At 35.7% G+C, this 20,097-nt stretch overlaps 1 protein-coding gene across 2 annotated transcripts; it reads right to left on the reverse strand.

Annotated features, from left to right (window-relative positions):
- Positions 1–1,852: 1,852 nt before the first annotated feature.
- Positions 1,853–10,522, reverse strand: LOC112166376 (protein N-lysine methyltransferase METTL21A). 2 transcript variants are annotated; one of them, XM_040506935.1, is made up of 8 exons: positions 10,367–10,522; positions 10,228–10,295; positions 6,717–6,836; positions 4,728–4,801; positions 4,564–4,627; positions 4,387–4,488; positions 3,634–3,745; positions 1,853–2,330 (listed from the first exon to the last, which is right to left on the reverse strand). In XM_040506935.1, exons 1-8 carry the CDS (start codon positions 10,429–10,431, stop codon positions 2,213–2,215), a joined length of 723 nt encoding a protein of 240 aa, XP_040362869.1. In that variant the 5' UTR covers positions 10,432–10,522; the 3' UTR covers positions 1,853–2,212. The 2 variants fall into 2 exon arrangements, with proteins under 2 accessions (XP_040362869.1, XP_024158984.1); XM_024303216.2 differs by having other exon boundaries at positions 4,570–4,627; positions 10,367–10,521.
- Between the last annotated feature and the right edge of the window lie 9,575 nt (positions 10,523–20,097).

A 20,097-nucleotide genomic window follows, 5' to 3' on the forward strand; every position in this document is an offset into this window, starting at 1 on the left:
GTATCAAAAGTCAACCTTGAACCCCCCCCCCCCCCCCCCCCCTTTCCTAAAGTCACTCTTTTCAAATAAAAATTCGTCCGAAACACTTCCGCTCCATCCACGAGCCACGAAATCGTACAACAACCACAAATTAGATTCCAGAAAATCCTCCTAAAATAAATACGAATTTCCAGGGCATCACACTATGAGGCAAGGCTACATCCACTTAGAGATGTCATTATGAGTAAGGCTTAGTAGCCTTTGTAGTAATACAAATGTGGGGATCATGGATCACATCCTCTTCTAAGTAGGGGATGACTTCTTTTCTAAGAGAGGTCTCTTCCCATTTACATATTTTAGATGTGGGACAATATGTGCTTACTTGTTCTCTTGGAGCCTTTTGGAGAGCTTGGGAGGGTGGCCTCGCATCATAATTCTTCAGAAGGATCTTTCATGCTTTTTAGAAATAGATAAAGCAGAGATCAATTCATGAAATCTTTGTGATCCGTCTTGCCTTGACTTCCAAACGATAGTTCTTTGCAACTTGATAATCAGAGACTGGGAAGGTCTTCTCAATCAACATAATGCGAGGATCTTCTCAATCAGCATAGTGTCTGTGATGTTCTTCTCACAAAATTCCATTAAGAATTTTGTGCGTAGTGCTTCCGATTTCTACTTAAGGACTGAGGCATAGTCACAGTAGCGCAAATTTTGCCACTTCGTCTCTAGGTCAGGAAGCAACAATTCACTGACATTGCCAAGCCATTCTTCAAGTGCTATCTATAGCCTTTTAAGGTCCGCCTCATTGAGGTACTTGGATTGAAGAGACTCATCCATATAATGAATCATGATAATGATTGCCTTGGCATTCTTGGCCTCTAAGGCATCAGTGGCGGCTTGATCAAGTTCCACAGCAGCAGTAGGTTGCTCTCAGATTAGCAGATAAGATCTCTTGGGCCTTCAGGTGGTTGCGAACGTCACGAACCCACTTGTGGTATCCTATGCCCGTTGTATCTAATGGTGTGAAATCCAGCTTGTTCAGGTTATTCATCTTTTCCTGAAATTAACAAAAGGCTTTAGGGTTAGTTTCGGAGTCTAGGTAATCCCATGAAAACAATAGGGTTTCTAATTAAGCAATCTTTGCTCCCAAGACAATTTTTCCAAGTAGTTGGATTTAGGTGACACTTTGACATTGATGGTCATTTCAAATCTCTTCTCTATACGGACTCCTCGTCTGGAAATAACTCGAACCCCCACAGTTCGTCCCATGTTACAGAAAGATGGGAGGTTGCAAGTCCCCGGTGAAAAGAATAATAAGAATTTAAACGAAAGCAGGAACATTTAATAAATCTTACTTGGTGTAGGTTTTTGTTCTTGGAGTCTTGTAGGTCTTCTCTTTGAAGTTGGCACATGGTGGCACAGGTATGCGCATAGGGTAGGTAGCACGACACTAGGGTGCGCACGGTGGTAGTGATGGCGCGCATGTATCCTAGGGTTTGGGGTTCTAAGGTTTTGCGCAGCATGATGCTTTGCAGAAGAGAATTTGGCTTTTGATTTAGGGTTAGAGCTCATGCTAATAACGTGTTTAAGAGAAACAAATGAAGAAAAAAAGTAGAGAGAATAGTTATATTTCATTGAATGAATAGAGACCTTTATATATAAAGGATTGCATGATACAATACGGTAGGTATCAGGATTCATATTCCTATTCTAAATCTATAACCATAATCTAGTAGGATTCGCTTTTCTTATTCAATACTAAATATGATTACACCTAGTTTAACTAGGCACGCACAAAGAAAGTTTCCTTGAACAATAGACTCAATCTCAGATGGACTATTGGAAAATAAAAATAAATAACAAGCCGCAAATAGTTGCCTCAAAATAAATCTTGGTTCAAATGGATGAACTCATACTTCAACTCTTTGCAAATAAATCCTAGTTGTTCAAATGGATGAACTCATACTTCAACTCTTTAGAACATTAAGATTTGGAATCATGTAGAATCATTGAACCACCAGACAAACAAATCCTAACTATTCAAAGAATATAGTTGACAAAATTTTCATGCGCTTTCTACGGTAAGAAACTCAAATTACAGACACTAAACCTAGCTATCTGTCTCAAAAGAGAAATACAAATGAGATCATCCATGGTTGGTTCACCAGAAACACCTGGAGCTTTCTTGTGATTTTCGCCAACAGTAACAAGTGAATGCAAGTTGCTCAGGGTTCTATAGGTTCACCTCATAGATAAGTCCTTCGAGATTGCCAACGAAGGATCGAGTCCCAACTAATTCATTTATCTGCATCTTATGTCGGGCCGCTTCACTAATGACCAATGAATCCATGCTACATATAAAATCAAATTTGTATAAGAAATGGAAGGAGAAATGGAAAACACATAGGATTGAAAAAAAAAAAAAAAAGGAAAGAAACAGTCCTACCATGTTGATATGTGTCATAATATGAAAGTAAATAATGAAACTAGTTTACAGGATATGATTCCACACCAGCAAAGTTTCAATTTTAAGTAAATGTGTTAAAGAGGAGCAACGTCTGGCAATACAATGATGGAATACTTGAAGACTAGCGGCTTTTAAACTCAATCTAGTTGAGTGTCAACCAAATAAATAATTGGTATTGATGGAGATATACTTCTATAATATGTAAGCATAAGGTACTTAGAATTCTCTACCTCATAATAAATGTCAATTCAATCACTAAAAGCAGATAAAAGATTATTATACCATGATAAAATCCGATTAACAAGGTTCTTAGTAAATGGCAAGAAACCTCAAGCTGTTCAATTTTTCCCAATAGAGTTCAGCTAAAAAGAAAGATAACTACCCAATTTCCAATTCAACTGTCCTTATATTGATCCACAAAAAGAAACAATCAGACAAAGGGTTTCACCCTCTAGGATAAGTTATGGCTGTAAGTTGGCTGAACACAGTTCAAGTTTGTCTTATGTTCAGCTAGTGTTTTTGGACAGGTTGAGTTGGGCCAAGCTCGCTTTAGAAAAACCAACCACAAGAGACATATGAGCCAAGCTAACCATTTACACCCCTACATAAGTAAATAAATTCAAGATAAACAAAAAAGCCAAAAAAAAAAAAAAGTGTAATACTAGATACTGTTAAGACTTAAAGATCCTGGATCATTGCGCGCTTCACAAACACAAAATAATACAATGAGAAATAGGCTTCGAAAGAGCATGCTTATTACTACAAACACATGCAAACAATCAATAAGAGCCACAACTGACTTGGGCAACACCGAACTGAAAAAACAAAACATAATATCACACATGGGCTCATCACTTCCTCTACACATTCAAGATTAACCCAAAAAAGTAAAATAAAATAAAATAAGAAATTGATATTCCTCTTAGGAGTACTTACTAGTTAAGGTCATGTGATATTGACTGAGAATTTGATTATCTTCAAAAATCAATATTTTAGCGATAAAATACTTTGTTCAAAATTTTTTGAAAGTAGGAAATGGCATATTTACCATGCAACATTATTTCAAGTAAAAGTTCAGTGGATCTACAAAAACAGTAACTGAAACAATTTCAGATCTTGTTATTTTGGCAATGCTTAAAATATAATTAAATAAACAATGTGCAAAATAATAATAAGTTGCTCCTTACGTCTTAGCACGGGACACATAGGCCAGTATGAATTTGCACTTTCCTTCTTTTCTAACTCGAAGAAGTTCTTCCACAGTGTCAAAAAGTGAAGTAATGCTTGACTGCTGAAAGCGTATGCATGGTCAAGGGATTTGTACTTAACCCATTATGTTGCAAATGCAGTATCTCAGCTACTCATGGATTGTTTAAGAATGGACGAATAACAAGACTCTAATCACACAAGAAAATCAAATTCATTATAAGGAGAAAACAAAAGCCACAAGATGCACAAGGTATTAAATGCTCAAATAGTGGTCTCTGTCATGTCACTGGTATGATGGAACTCCAGAAACATGGAATACAAAACTAAAAAACTGCAACTAAGTGCCAGCAACGACTAAAACTTGTAAAAGATGCGTAAATTAAACCAAAAAATGCTGTTAGTCCAAAGGCTCATGTCCCCTGACTAGCAGGGAGCTATGAGCAATGAACAGACTTGTGTTGCTTGACGGGAATAGCAGAGGCAAACAAGTGCACTCCCAAAACGCATTAAAAGAGGTTTAGGGTGTAGATATTAGCTCAAAACCATTTAAAAATCAAAAGATATCAACTGTTAAATCATCTTTTATGCGATCCAGTAACAAGTGCCCTATAACAACATTTGTGGTTTCCCTTATCACTAATTATTTTCATTTTTTTGGTCAACTTGTGGGATCCCTGAATAGATCCCAACTTTCTTTATTATAAAGGCAAAAGAATAACAATTCAGGATATATATATCAGCTCCAAGAATCAAATCGAACCCTCTTGAATACTTTTGTAAAATCTGGGATATCTGCTCAGAATTTCCCCATTCTAGTTTCTCCGCTGCTAATCCTGCACATACATAGAAGAAAATTTTCAGTAACATTCTCTGCATAATATGTACCGTTACTTTGTTCTCTCACCAGCTCTCACCAGCACAGTATTCAGGATTATCAGAAGATGCGTGTAGCTCTATATTTTTATTCAAGATCTGAGAAAGAAAACATAAACTAGTCAAATAAAGAACACTAGAGATGGCCTATCAAATGTCCTGCAGTCCTGGCATTATTATTTTATTATCATGGCCTTGCCTTGAGCACTTCTTCATTGTGGTCTGTTAAAACAACTTGACTGCAAAATCTGCTGCATAGTATTCCAGTAATACCTGTATATTAGAAAAACCAAACCAAGTTTGAATCAGATAACAATACATAAATTATGTACATATAACAAATTGGATATCATTTACCCATCTAGATATGACAGCAAAGTTAGACTAGTCTGGTGTTTGCAACAAACAAGGAAATGAGCATCCTTTACTCATGAAAATTAAATGTTCAGATTGGGTTGATGTTGATGATGATTTGCAGAGATAACTCAAGAATGGATATCTAAACCATAAACAGTTTGGACACTGACAAACACTGCAGAGTGATCCTAACAATTTGATTCGCTTGATACTCATCAAAATAGATGCATTCTAAGTAGGTAGCATACAGAACCATAGATATATAATGCAGTAGCCACAACTTGGTTAGAAAAGAAATATCCTCTTCAGAAGCCTAAGACTATGCCCAGCCTTCTTTGGTCAAAAGGAAAGTCTCTGTGGTAGTTTAAGGGTCTTGCAAGAGTTATTTTTCAGTTTTATGAGGAGTATTTATGCGTCTAGTTCTTTCAAGAGTATATTTAAGTCTTAGGGTAAGTATTCAAGGGTCCTTGAGTGTGTCTTTATGTCTATATAAGTCTGAGTATTCAAGAGTTTTGTTCTTAGTAGTCTTTAATTGAGTATTCTCGTGTTCTAAGACTCTTAAGGGTTATGTATTTTAAGCCTATAAATATCACGTATCATTCCTGAAAGCATCGGCTCCCATAGAAATAGTTCGGTCTTGGTTCCCCGCCTACTCCTTGGATGGCCCAATATAATCCTACTCCAAGTGATTGCAATCACATATAATGCAACAAAGCCTCATTTCATACGAACGAGATGAGGACGGGGGGGTTAGGCGGCAGGTAAAAGGTTCGATTCTAGGTGGAAGGTTCCTTCCCCCCCCCCCCCCCCCCCCGCCCAAAACAACAGCAACAATTTTTCAAATCATTGGTGATGGGCTTGGCGCATATAGGGCCAATCACGTGTAATAGCCGGCCACTTTTTTGATTCTTTCAGAAGCTTTGTTCCCACTCAAATTATAGAGCTACTTATTGTAAACCCAAATCAGATTGGAATGAAATAAACTCAAGTTTTACTGAAAGGCTTGGTGTCTGAGTTCCCTCCCCTAACCTCCCTCATTCTATTTTTCCCTTCTACAGCTAAAGACCCTGTCTCTTCTAAAACAATTCTAATTTCTTAATCTCTCACCATTCCGCAACCCACCCTAATCAGACCTCACCAACTGTTACTGTGTTCTGCATCAATATTCAATATCTATCTATATAGTGGACACACAATATATTGTGTGTGTGTGTGTGTGTGTATGTATATATACAATATACAATGTATATCTATATAATCTGTGTGAGCGTGTGCGCGCGCAAATGTGCCGCTCACGCATGTGCATATGAGTATTTTACATATAACAAAAAGAATGTGGTATCCAGAGTTACTAGAGCATTCTCCCTAATTATGATAAGGTAATGTTTGCAAAAATTGAAATATAACAACTATGATTTGTGAAGAATAAGAGTTGTCAATGAATAAATATAAACTTTTAAACGAGTGTTCTATATCAGCCGACGTTTTTACTGAATAGAACATTTTATGTCAAAAACTTATGGAACAATAAAATAAAATGACAAAATAGTGCAATTACAATAAACAAAGTACATTTAGTCAAAGTATATTCAGACCAAAATAACACTGAAACAAAAACTGTGCAGAACGCATTGGCTATATGACCTTCCTCCAAAACCCTCAAGGAAAAGGTGATTTCACGAATTCCTCCCCAACCCCGCTTATTTCCAAACTCACTAACCATAGTCATTGCTATATATCTTCTCTGTTAATGTTCAGTAAGTCAACTTATTAAGAGGATTAGGAAATTCCTTGTACAGAAAAGGAAAGAACTTCTTAGACTAGTGCTTACCAACCCCAGACCCTAACTCAATAACAGTGCATCCTTGCAGGATCTCTGCATTCTTAGAAAGGTAATCATTCAACAGCATTGCCCCTGGCCACACCAATTGTCCTGTAAGATCAAAATCAGCTGTTCCAAGAAGAGTTAGAATTACGAGTTGAGGCAAGAAAAAAAAAAAAAAGATAACAATCAAACCCAAAGGACATAATTTAACATGGATGACATATTATATAGCAGCAGGATACTATATGAACAGTACGGAAAGATATGGGAAGACATTCTTTTTAAGACTTCACCTTAGTGGCATCAAATCAAAGCATGCACAGTGTACCACCAAACCTTGAATATATGATTGAGGGATTCTACAATTTCCCCTTCAAATATGCTGACAACTATGAAATAAAAACTGAACACTAGCTGACACCTTAGAAAATTATAAAGTATTGAGGGAGAAAGAAAGAAAGAAAGAAAGAAAGAAAGGCACCCGCAACTGCTTATGCATTGAGACAAATAATAGCACCAGCCATATCTGTACAAAAGTGCTGCTACATATGGTGATTGCCTTATCAATATATGGGTATACTATGGTTCACAGAAAATAAAACATTTAAAACGTTTCTGTTGGCAGGAATGCAAAACATGTTCAAACTATCTATAGTCCATCGATAACACATCCATATCACCAACAGAAGTATAAAACATTTAAAACGTTTCTGTTGGCAGGAATGCGAAACATGTTCCAACTATCTATAGTCCATCGATAACACATCCATATCACCAACAGAAGTTCTCTTTGCAGATAGAAATCAAGGTTTTCATTGTGAGGAACTAAACGTAAATCATGGCCCTCAATTAAAGCTTGAGAAGACTACAGGGTCAGCAGATGTTACTGTATTTCTTTATGGATGGAATTTGGCATTCAGAAGGAACCTTAAAAACTTTGCAATGGGAGTGTCTTCTTCTCCGTCAGTAAAGCTCAATGGTGCATGCTTGTTTCCTTCAACAGGGGACACTAGGGGCTGGAATGGAGAATTCAAGGTGAATTTCAATGCAACTCTTATAGCAGCTGTCTTTGCAAAACGTGAATCTCATACTTTCATACTGTTGGTCAGATTTGGAAGGGAAAGGTTTCCCCTCAAGTTTAACTGCTTGCTTGGTTGGTGACTAATGAAAATATTCCAAAACAAAGTTGTTTCTAGAAGTTATTTAGGGAGGCTAGAGTTACTTGGGAGAACCCAGGAGTCATGCTCTTTTCAGTCATCACATGTCAGTTTTGGGAAAGGAAAGAAAGCCAAATTTCTACGGGGATGTGTGTTCTCACTGTCATTTGGGTGCTGCGGATTGAAAGAAACAGAAGATTCTTTGAAGACTAGTCAGGTGTAGGGGTGGAGGAGCTATGGAAGAGAGTAAAATATCAGAAGCTCTTTGGGCTTCTATTTCGAAGGCTGTAAAAGACTACAGTCTTTCTTCCATTCTGTTAGATTGGAAGGCTGCTGTGATCAAGGGTGCAAAGCTGTTGCAGTGGAGTAGGGTCTGTCCCACATTTGTTACTTCTGTTTTGCTTTACTCAGAGCAATGTTTTCCTCTTGGGTTCCTACTTTGTGGACTTCTGGTCCACGTTCTATTTGCTGTACTTTTCTTATTCACTAAGTTTTGTTTATATTCTAACAGAATAAAAAAATAATAAAAAAGAAGCCAAAGCAAAGGTAAGGGGGAGGGGGAGTACAGAGTGTTGACCATGATTTTCATTGCCCTTTGAAGGAGATCCAGAGGAATACAAAAAAGCCAACGCAAGTTTAAGTTTTTTGTTCTCTTTTATTTATTTATTTATTTTTTTTTTTTTTTTTTGGCAATTGACGATACAAAGAAACAACAAAGAACATACAAAACACAAAATGAAAAGGAAAAGTAAGGAATAACTGCAGAAAAAGAAAAAGAAACTGCACTGAAACACTTTGGAGAGGAGCAGCAGCATTAAATATCATGATATGCATGAGGGAGGGAGGGGGATTGGCATACCAATCCTTAGGACACACCCAGCGTGAAGCTAAGGCAGCAACATGATCAGAAACTGCATTTGCTTGTCTGCTGGTCCACTAATACGGGAAAAAAGACCAGCCGAACTCGAATTGTAGAAACAATTTGAGAAGCAGTCCAATCTACCAAAGAGAAAGGATTTTAAAAGGCTGACATGAGGGCAAGACGATCTCATTCCAATACAAAAGAAGAAAGGGAGAGATTTGTTGCAAGCTGAAGGCCAATCTTAATGGCTAAAGCCCCAGCAGCCATAGCAGAAGTCGCCTGAAGACTTGAAGAAAGCCCAGCAAGAAGAGAACCATGTGAGTCGCAAGCCAGAACAGTAGGTAAAATAGGAGTAAGGGAAACTCCATGGCAACAGAGTAAGCCCTCAATGAAACTAAGCATGGGTTTGGACGCTTGTGGTTGAAAAGACAATGGTGTTTCCAAATGTGTCATAATGTAAAAGCAACATAGTGCGGACATGAGGGTAAGAAGACCAAAACTAGTACATGAACAAAAGATAGCTTGTAACCATCTATCCCGGGTCGTAATAGCAGCTATGTCAGATACGATAACTGAGGGGATGAGAGAACCAGGCCTGTAGAGCCCAAGGACACAAGAAGAGAATGTGTGTGCTACTTTCAGCCCATGTAAGTTGCTCAATATAAAGGGAATAATGGGTTAATAAGTATATGATTTAAGGGTTATAAGAAGAGGCAAGAAAGGTAAACTTTGGGGATGCAGGATAATGGCAGGTTTTGGGTTATATGGATGGACTGAAATAGGACTGTTGGAAATCTGTGGTAAGTTTTTTTATTTTATTTTATTTTTAATTTATTTTCTGGTTAAAGGCAATAAAACACAGAAAAAGGAAACAGAAACTGCTCCTACTCAGCCAAAGTTGTTACAACAGTCCTAGGCCTCACTAGGCCATCAATATCATCCATCAAAACTTGATTAACAAAGGGAGGGTACCTGTCCAGTCTGCATACTCCTAAATCATTGTCCAAACTATGCTTAGCTAAGATGTCTGCCACCATATTTCTTTCTCAAAATGATTCATCAGGGATTTGCAATTCACTATCAAAGTCCCAAAAGGGTGTGTAAATCAATATCATTACTCCGAATAAGATTCATGAGAATAGCATCCAGATGCTTAATTTGCATATCAACCGCAATTCAAAGGCCCCAAGCGTCAGCTTGCAGGAAAGCTGTGATAAGTTGATATCATGAAAGTCTAAGTTTACTATACAGTAATTTTATCCCTCACTCAGGCATAGTAGCATCTTTTATTTGATCGTCTTCCTTGAAACTGAACTTGTTCTCCACTATTGCCTTTCTTTCTATTAATAAAATTTCAGTTTCGTCTCAAAAGGGGAGAAAATGTAGCATGAGGTACTAGGCCGATCAGTAAATTAACAGAGATGGCATTGGCAGAGATATGGATTCAATATGCAATTAGACCGTATGGATTTTGGTTAAATTGAAAAGATGGACTTACTGGAAGCAGATTGGAGGCAAAGGAGTTGAAGAACTTGAGACCCAAAAGTGAAAGTCGTCAGCTGGTAACTGCATCATCCATTTGAATTAGCTTATATTTGCAATCAAACTGATGATCAAAATTAAAGAGAGCGTCTTACTTGTCATCGATGAAAAACGATTCGTCTAGGCAAACTATGTCGTCGTCTTCTCCTTCTCTTTCCATCTCTGCCGTCTTTTGCTTTGCGTTCGTTGCCTACCAAGAAGCTAAGACGAAGCACTACACTGGACAATCTGGACTTATGATGGGCTTCTGTGTGACTATCAGCCCATAAAAGGTCATTTTGGGCCCCTCTCTTCCCCATCCTCATCCGATCATCTCCATTGTACCCGCCCTGATCTCCAATAAAAATTTAAATAAAAAAATATTTATCTCATCTCCCAATCCTCTCTCATTAGGAACATGGATCATTGGATCCAATGGAGACCGGATTCAAATTTGCTCATCACTTTTATTTTGTGGTAATATCATCACCCTATTAAAACTTGCCACGTCATATAGAATTAATTGAATACTTAAAATATAATTTTTTAATAAAACATCATGATTTTTATAACACGTGGCAGTTTTGTATTGAGTGGTGGTATCACCACCAAAATATTTGTGGTGAGCAAATTTGAATCCAATGGAGACCCGCTCTCATGAAGATTTTTGACATCCTTATATTTTAACTTGCTCGAGCTTAAACTATTTTTTTCAAGTTCAAGCTCAGCTCCACTCCGCTTATTATAGAATGAGCTCAGACTTGAGTCAGACTCGGCTTCACTCAATATTAAATTTGTCTAAGAAGATAAAAAATTAGAAAAATTTAGATGTGTTATAAATATTATAAATATGTGATTGTCCACGTAAATTCTCATCTTTTATGTCCTTAAGATGTAAACTCAACTCCTATATAAAGGGATCGATAAGAATGAATATTACACACTTCTACCTCCTCCTATATTTTATTTCTCTATTCTATCTCTCTTATTCTCTAGTTTATAACATGTTATCAGCACGCTTTTACTTTTATTGCTTCTTCTCCTTAAACTCCATGATGTTCGGCAAGCCTATGTGCAACATAGTTCCCTATGACCAAGGCTAATGATCTATGAGTTTTTCTCTCATTCTCAACGAATTGCTTCTTGTATAACATAGATATCTTATATTATCGCGTAACAGATATATGTGTTTCATGTTTATCATCTTTGTTCCTATTACATATGAACATCAATTTTTTTTATGCGATCATTTACATATATTTGTATGTATCTTTTATATAATGTAATTGTTGATATTTATGTTTCATATTCGACTTTGAGAACCATTATTCCAATAGTCAAGACTCCAGTCCGCTGACCGAGTAGTCTTAGACCTATGCCTCTACAGACATCACACGAATGTTCTTCTCGTGTTTTCATATGGGATCCATTGTTCATATTTATGAACACTTCGAAACCTTTATTTCATATATGAATTTTCTATCATTGTTTATAGAACGTATAATTCTAATACTTATGGATCCTGATATATATCGTTTTTTCTCTTTATAGAAAGATGACGCATCTAACAAAATTAGACTTTAATTCTCTTGAAATTTCTGGCAAGAACTATTTGAGCTGGTTTCTTGATGCCGAAATTCACCTTATGGCTAAAAACCTTGGAGATGCCATCAAAGTTGGAAATAAGTCATCTGTGCAAGATCGCCCCAAAGCTATGATTTTCTTGCATCATCATTTTGACAAGAGCCTAAAAGATGAGTACCTTACGGTGAAAGACCCGCTTGAGCTTTGACAAGTATTGGTTGATCGATTTGCTCACCAGAAAATCATTGTTCTAACTAGAGCACGATATGAATTTACGCAGTTGCACCTTCAGAACTTCAACTCTGTCAATGATTTCAATTCCGCTATGCATCAGATTACCTCACAACTAAAATTATGTGGAGAACCTGTCAGTGAACATAGCAAGCTTAACATCTTTGATTTTTTTTTTTTTTTGGACAATGGACAACATGTTGATGACATGATTAGCGGCGGTGTTCTTAGCACCGATAAAATTTTCAGCCTATGTTTTGGCATTTTTTTTTAGTCTCCCTTAGTTTTGTTTCGTTAGTTATGTTTTCTCAATTTAGAGTTGAAAAAATGATTTTTTTTTTTATGGTCATATTAATTACATTGATTACCTTATATGATTATGTTTGACTACATTTGATGATGTATAATAACTACATTTAATTACGTACATTGATTATATTTATATACATGTGCTATTATATGTGTAATCATTATATTTAATATTCATTATTTGTTACTTGATTATTTCTGTCATATATTCATAATAGTAGTTATGTACATAATGATTGTATTCAACGACATTTATTTGCTACTTATGATTATTTCTGTCATAATAGTAGTTATGTACACAATGATTATATTAAATGACTTATATCTACCTTTTATGATTATTTTTTTTTTTTTTTATGTGAAAAATATAACTAATATTTTTCTGTTGCTGGGACTTGAACCCAGATCTTTTTGGGCGAGTGCCAAATATCCTAAACTATACTACAACAGATTTTTGATTATTTTGTTATAATGTTAGATTAATTCATGTATACTGACTCTAAATGAATCTGTCTGTATTTTGGCGTATGGTACTCACCAATTGATATTAACAATATTAATTATATTTCCGACAGAATCGAGGTATGTATTTTTATGAGTTTGACGACTTCAATTTGATTTCCTCTTATTATTTGATCTTATAATTTGATAGTAAATTGTCAATTTATAATGAGATCGAAACTACATTTTTCTTAATCCAATTATATGAGGACTTAAAATTCCTCCACTGATTGTTATACAATCAAATTGATCGAAACCTTTTGTTTTTTGATCTCCGATTATGTCAGGACAGAGTTTATGAGTACATGTGAACCTCTGTTCACTCCACTTTTAGAACAAGTTTCTAATTGTGAAGGCTCTAGCTAGCTCAATGCTTTGAGTAAAATATGAAATTTGATGAGGTTATGATCCTTGAGTATATCATTTTGGCATGTGTTTTCATTGTCAAACAATAATATGAACCACGTGTTCATCAAGAAATTCAATTTGAACTTTGAATGTTCATGATAAACATAATGACAAACACATTTATCTTGCATATAATGCAATTATGGACATGATCCATTGCAATTGTTGATAATTTTTCACAATTGATGCTTCAGAAAACTAAGATAACAATCATTTCAAGAGCTGCAGATCTTGATTGATGGCTCCAACTGAGCTCATATTATGTTACCTATATAGAATACCATTGCATATATTGGTGATCCACCTAACATATGCTGTATTAATCAACCATAAGTATACTATTGTATACTATATCATGAACTAAAAATTTCATTGAGCCAAATAAAATTATTTTAGTGTGACTAATGTGTCATTATTTTATCAACTATGTTATGTAGACTTTACATTATAATTTATCGCATATCTGCGAGTTATCACTTTAATAAGACAATTCTCCTATCATTAGAGGGAGAAATATTGTTTATGAAAAACGACATGAATTGGTGTCTGATATCTATCCATCATGTCTCATTTTAATTTTTGAGAAAAAATCTAAATTCATTATCTTTTTTACTTAAAAATTAGTTTGGGCTCGCCACACCCACCAATGAATTTTCAATCCAAGATTTTTGCACGCATATTTTGCTAATGGTCATAGTCTTCCCGCCATTATGAGAAGGAAATACTATTGTAACGGCGTGAATTTATGTGGAATATATCCACTAAGTCCAATGTTTCAAGCTCTCTATAAGGGAAAATTATACGAGCCCTATAATTAACGCTCTTCATGAGGTTATACAAAGATCCCCATTCTCTAATTAATTTGTCCTAGAGAGACAATATATTCCCTAAAAGAGGAATGAGAGCTTGATATCAATAAAATTTATTATAGCTAATGCATGCATATATGAATGTGTAGTATTGAAATTTGATGATATCTCAACTATAACAGCGCAACTGAAAATCATCAAAGGTTGTATACTATACCACTTTTCGCTATGTCGACAAATCGGAAAGAGGCAATTCCAATGAATTTGATTATTGGAAACGTGATGATGAAATATTTAGACTTTATAACCCCTAAAATACAAGAGGGTGTTCATTCCAGTGAGTTGGAATCACTATGACACAAATCTCTCTTTATAGAGGAATGAGATTATCATTCTTCTCTAAGAGGCAACTTTTCTATAAGTACAGTGTTACATATAGCTGTTATATTGACGAGAGTGACAGGACCCGTCCCGGATTTCACCTTGAAATCCAAAGAGGCCCTGCAGGGCCCACCTCAGAAGAAATTCTACAAAAAATTTGGCTGGACTACCCAGAAACCTGTAGAAAGATATTTACACTTCTAAAATAATCCACCCATAATCTTCTGGAGCCACCCTGCTCCCCGTATCACAACATCTCCCATTTCACAAACAATTCTGAACTTAAGAATATTAATATCTTGGGTTATCAGAGCAATCTAATGTACAGGCGTACAAGATGATAAAATATAAGATAAAAGACCGATACTTTTATAATGCGGAAGCTATGACAGATATGCCTCAACCCCATGTACGCTCGACCTATTGAGATTTCTTTCCGAAAGCATTTATTGATTTACAGAGTATTTGATTTATGCTTTCGAGGATTTATTGAGATATTGAGATTTGAGTTAGCGAGATAATCCTGAGCTATGCTTTCAGTGAATTTTTAATGTTTTATTGAAGTAACAGCGCGTTTCTTTCCTAAAGCAAGTAATTGAAAGCGGTTGTTTCCAGTTTATTGAGGAGGCTATCTTCGGCGCATGCGTATATTACCTAGTTGGCAGTCCCTTCTAGATAATAGTCTGGTTGGCAGTCCCTTCCATACTACATCCTGGTTGGCAGTCTCTTTCGATGCGTCACCTGGTTGGCAGTTCCTTCTAGATGACATGAGGTAGTTAGTTGACAGTCCCTTCTAACTACATGTGGCTAGTTGGCAGTCCCTTCTACCCACCGCCTCCTATTCCGGTTACCAGTCCCTTCCGATGCGTCACCTGGTTGGCAGTCCTTTCCAGATGACATGAGGTAGTTAGTTGGCAGTCCCTTCTACCCACGGCCTCCTATTCCGGTTGGCAGTCCCTTCCGATGCGTTATCTGGATGGCAGTGCCTCCTAGATGGCATGAGATGACTAGTCAGCAGTCCTTCCTAGTCATCAAACGAGCCTCTTGAAAATGATATTTTTTATAAGGATTGAGGATGAGATTTTAAGAGATTGCAAGATGTTCTATTTTTACATGATTAAGATTGCAGTAAAGATGATGATTAAAAGTATTTCCAATATTGTTACTACATGCGAGGTTTTAGAGAATAACTTGGGAAAGTATTAAGTTTTACTTATTTATTTGAAATTATTTATTTTTCGTCTACTCACTCTAACGGATTTTAAATGTTTTCCCCTGGGCCCTTCGGTTCCAAATGCCCAGTTTGCAGGCCAGTTTATGTAAATGTCGTTTACCCATCGAACGACTCATAAACTGGTACATTTAGGTTCGGGACGTTACAGAGAGGCTTATGGCAAGTTGTCTTGGTTATTATGAATATCCTAAAGGAAAATTGCTAAAAGAAAATCCTCAAATCCTATGTGTCATTAGAAGCATATTGCTTGATCAAATCCTTGAGGGATTCATATTGCCAAATGCAAGTCCATGAATGAATGAAAGAGTTTAAAGCTAGTATAGAATGAAAAAGTCTAAAGTTCATATATACTCATTCATTTATGGTGAAAGTGACTTGTTGCCTCAATGAGTACTATGATAAGACTAAGAAATCGAATTCGAATCATGCTCACAATGTTGCAACATATTCTGACTTCCACGAAGTTATGAAATTACCTAGAGCTCATATTGAGCCTATATGAAATTATCAATTACACAAATTGATATTTATGGTTAAGTATGTCATACCTAAATTTCAATGCTCGAAAAATTATATAAAGGAAAATGTATCAATTATTGTTCCTTTATATTGTTTTTCTTTGCTAATATCTTTATCTATGATTTGAGCATATGAAATTGGTTCTACTCTTATCATGTGAGGTAAGATTTATTATTATAGTTTTATTGGTATTACCCTAACCTTTGTAGGATTTGAAATTCATGATGAGTGCCTTTTATGCAAAGCACACATGGTCTCACTAATCTGATCGACACACCATATCCAATATACATGGTGCATGTATTTTGTTACATACATGATTGAAGCTTGCAACAATCAGAGGGAGATTCTCATTAGAGGGAACATTCAAAATATGCTATCTAGGACATATGTGCGTTATACTATTTTTCTCCTTCGACAGGGTTATTTTGTCCCACTGGGTTTTTGTTACCTAGCAAGGTTTTTGATGAGGCAACATTAAGCGCGTCCAACACCATATCACAAATTGGTGGACATCCAATGGGGAGTGATGTAAATGTTATAGATATGTAGCTGTCCACGTAAATTCTCATCTATTATGTCCTTAAGATGTAAACTCAATCCCTATAAAAAGGGGTCTATGAAAATGAATAATACACACAAACCTCTTCCTATATTCTGTTTCTCTATTATATCTCTCTCTTATTCTTTAGTTTATAACAAGATGAAATAGTTACTAAAAAAGAATTTATAGGAGCATTTTTATGCGACGTTTTAATATTTAACTCCCTATATTTTGCTTAGTTATTTCCTTTACTTAATCAATTTTAATTTAGTTTCTATTTTTTAGGTGCACCGGAGCAAATGGAGAAGAAATGAGCTTAAAGGCACATGAGAAACAAGGGAACGTTGGAAATGATAGAGGAAAGACACGAGAGCTGCAGAAATGAGCTGAAACGAAGAAATGAAGTTTTCCTGGTCCAGCTAGAAAATCTTGTTCAAAATAGGAAATTTTGTCAAAGCAAGACTCCTAAGTCAACTAGGAAGCATGGTCGGAAAAATGAAGAGAAATGGCAAAAAAACGAGGAGTCCTGATGACAATAGGATACCTGGGTGGACTAGGAGAGTCCAAGAACAAGCTCAAAATGTTCTCTACAAAGGTGATATGGATTGGGAGTCATTTTTGGCAAGAAAAGATGGTTAAAAATCAGATTTTGGGTCCATATTAGACACAAATTGATTTTGGCCGAATTTCAAGAATATATATGGATAATGACATCTCAATGAAATCCTAAATGCATCTAGACATGATTATGGCCAAAGGGAGACTTCGACAGATAAGGAAGGAGAATTTCAAGGGATTGCAACAAGCAGAAAGGTTGAAAACAGGTCCAGATACATTCCTTGATGTCCACATTCATTCTTGGCTGAAATTGAGGAGATAAATTAGAAAATAATCATGTAATTAATGCGAAAATAATCTCCCTTAAATCAAGGTGTTATTTTGGAAGGTTTCTCATTGGTTGGATGACACAAGAATGCTGACGTAGATTTATCTGATTGGTTGGAGCTATGTGGCGAAAGCAAATAATTCCTAGAAATTAAAAAAAGGATCCAGAAAGCTTGGACATCCTTCTATAAATAGGAGCATCCACAACACCACAACACACCACTTCACAACACCACCACACCACACCACTTCTCCCATTCTTTTCTAAACATCAGAAAAATTCTCTCCATTCTCTAATCTTTAGAAGCTCTGCATCTCAAGCAAGGAGGAGATGAATTTATGCAATACATCAAGATTCTACCCGCCATCCACTTTTGTGTCGTCCCTAGAAAATTGCTTGCTTTCAAGGATCTTCAAGTTCTTCGTCTCAAGGCTTTGTCATCCATCTTTCACGGTGTATTTCATACTTTCTTTTGTTTTCCTTTGTTTGATTCGTAGAGTTATGAATTCTAGTTAACATGACGTTAAGGGCAAAGTTTAAAGCCCGTTTATATATTTTGAAATAAAGTTGTGATTTTTATATGTTGATTTATATGTTGTTTATGTGAGATTGCTTGATTGATTTTGTTTTACAGAAAACTTTTGCATGTTTATGTTCTTTGGTGGCCAACTTAGGATATATGCATGTAATTAAAGCTAGATTTAGGTTAGCAATTCATCTAATAGTTTTGTGAACCTAAATCATAAGTAGTAAAGGTTTTGGACAAAAGTCGAAATCAATTCAGGAGGATTGCAAATAGATGAACTTTCTCATACTAGGTTGTGCACTTTGGTTGACATCCTTTCTTTGTTCTTCATGCGTTGAATGTGTTCTTGATTAGCTAGCTTCCTAGACTATGATTGCATGTTCAATAGGTTTAATTTAGGTGCTTTCACTTAGATTATTGAAGGAAAGTAAAATATGGGAAATCATTTGCTTACTAACGTTTCACATGGTCAACTTCTTTCTCATGACATAGAAAATCAACTATAAGAATTGTAATTGGATTTCATGCATATGATTGTGATTTTGATCTTTGTTCCTTGCGTTCCACCCTTGTATATATGTTTTTACACTTTCTTTATTTTATTTATTTAATTTTTAATTTAAAAATCTAAACCCCCCTTATTTGTGTTTACTTGTATATATTTTTATTCTTTGTGTTACTTTTGTAAATAATACATTTTACTTTTTATTAATTATTTACTTTTTTTTGCAATTACAGGTGTACCCTCAATCTCCGGCTAGAACGATCTCTACTTATTCTATACTGACAACTACATTTTGCAAGGTTAAATTGTGCGCTTGCATTTAGCGTAGTCAATTTTTGGCGCCGTTGCCGAGGATTGAAAAATCACTTGTTTTTGTTTATAATTGTTGTATATAAACTGTTTGAAGCTTAGTGTAAACTAACTAGGTTGTTTTTTATATTGTTGAATACGAGTTTAATTGTAAGTTGTAAATTGAATGGAATAGGTGAAGTCTCTTTTGTTAATATTGGCCTAAACCCCTTATTGGTGCCTAGTTCAGGTCCCTTAAGGTTGAGGGCGGCCTTTATTAACACTTGTTGAACTGTCTTCACACTTATGAACTTTTTCATCTTAGTAAGTATAGCCTATGTGGAATGGTGTCTAGGAAGGGGACAACGTTCATGACGGGTTTTGGATCCAAAAGTGCTTGCAAATGGGTCTAAACCACTATGTGAGAGTAGCTCATGCCAAAATGGATTCTGCCTCTCGTGTTCGCCCTCCCCTACCTGGCCATTTCAGTAAGGTTGCCCAAAGGATTTGAAAGGGAGTTTGTGTCTAGGCGACTATACTTGGGCCGCACGTCCACTTGATTTACCGCTTGGAATTAGATTCGATATCAACAATATTTATAACAAAAGAAAATGTTGTGATACACTAAAATATATTGGATAAAACATAGTCTTGAAAAGGGTAGCTGTTTCAGTCCCATTGCACATCGAGACTCCTTATTCCCGTACCTAAGTGTTCAAATAAATTGAATTCTTGACTAAAAAAAAAAAAACTTGTAAAAATACTTTTCACGTTTTTTACTCACTTGTGTCATCTGTAAGAAATTTTGTACAATATACTTGTTAATTATACTTGTAGTTTGTAATTCATAGTTATACTTGTTTATATTTAGTATTTCTTTATTAATTATAGTTACTAACTTTATTTAATTGAGGTACCGTCTAGCTGAAAGACGTTAAATACAAGCGTTGTTTGGGAGGCAACCCAATTCAGAAGAAGTTGTGAAGGAGTCTACAAACACAGATTTGCTTTCTCTTTCCCTATTTATTTTTATTTTTCAATTTTTCTCTTTTGTTTTTATTTTAGGATTTGTTTTCATAAATGTCTTCTATGTATGCTTATTTGTTTCATTGCATGCTTATA

This window comes from Rosa chinensis, chromosome 5 (genome assembly GCF_002994745.2).
Source record: "Rosa chinensis cultivar Old Blush chromosome 5, RchiOBHm-V2, whole genome shotgun sequence".
NCBI classification, from domain to species: Eukaryota; Viridiplantae; Streptophyta; class Magnoliopsida; order Rosales; family Rosaceae; genus Rosa; species Rosa chinensis.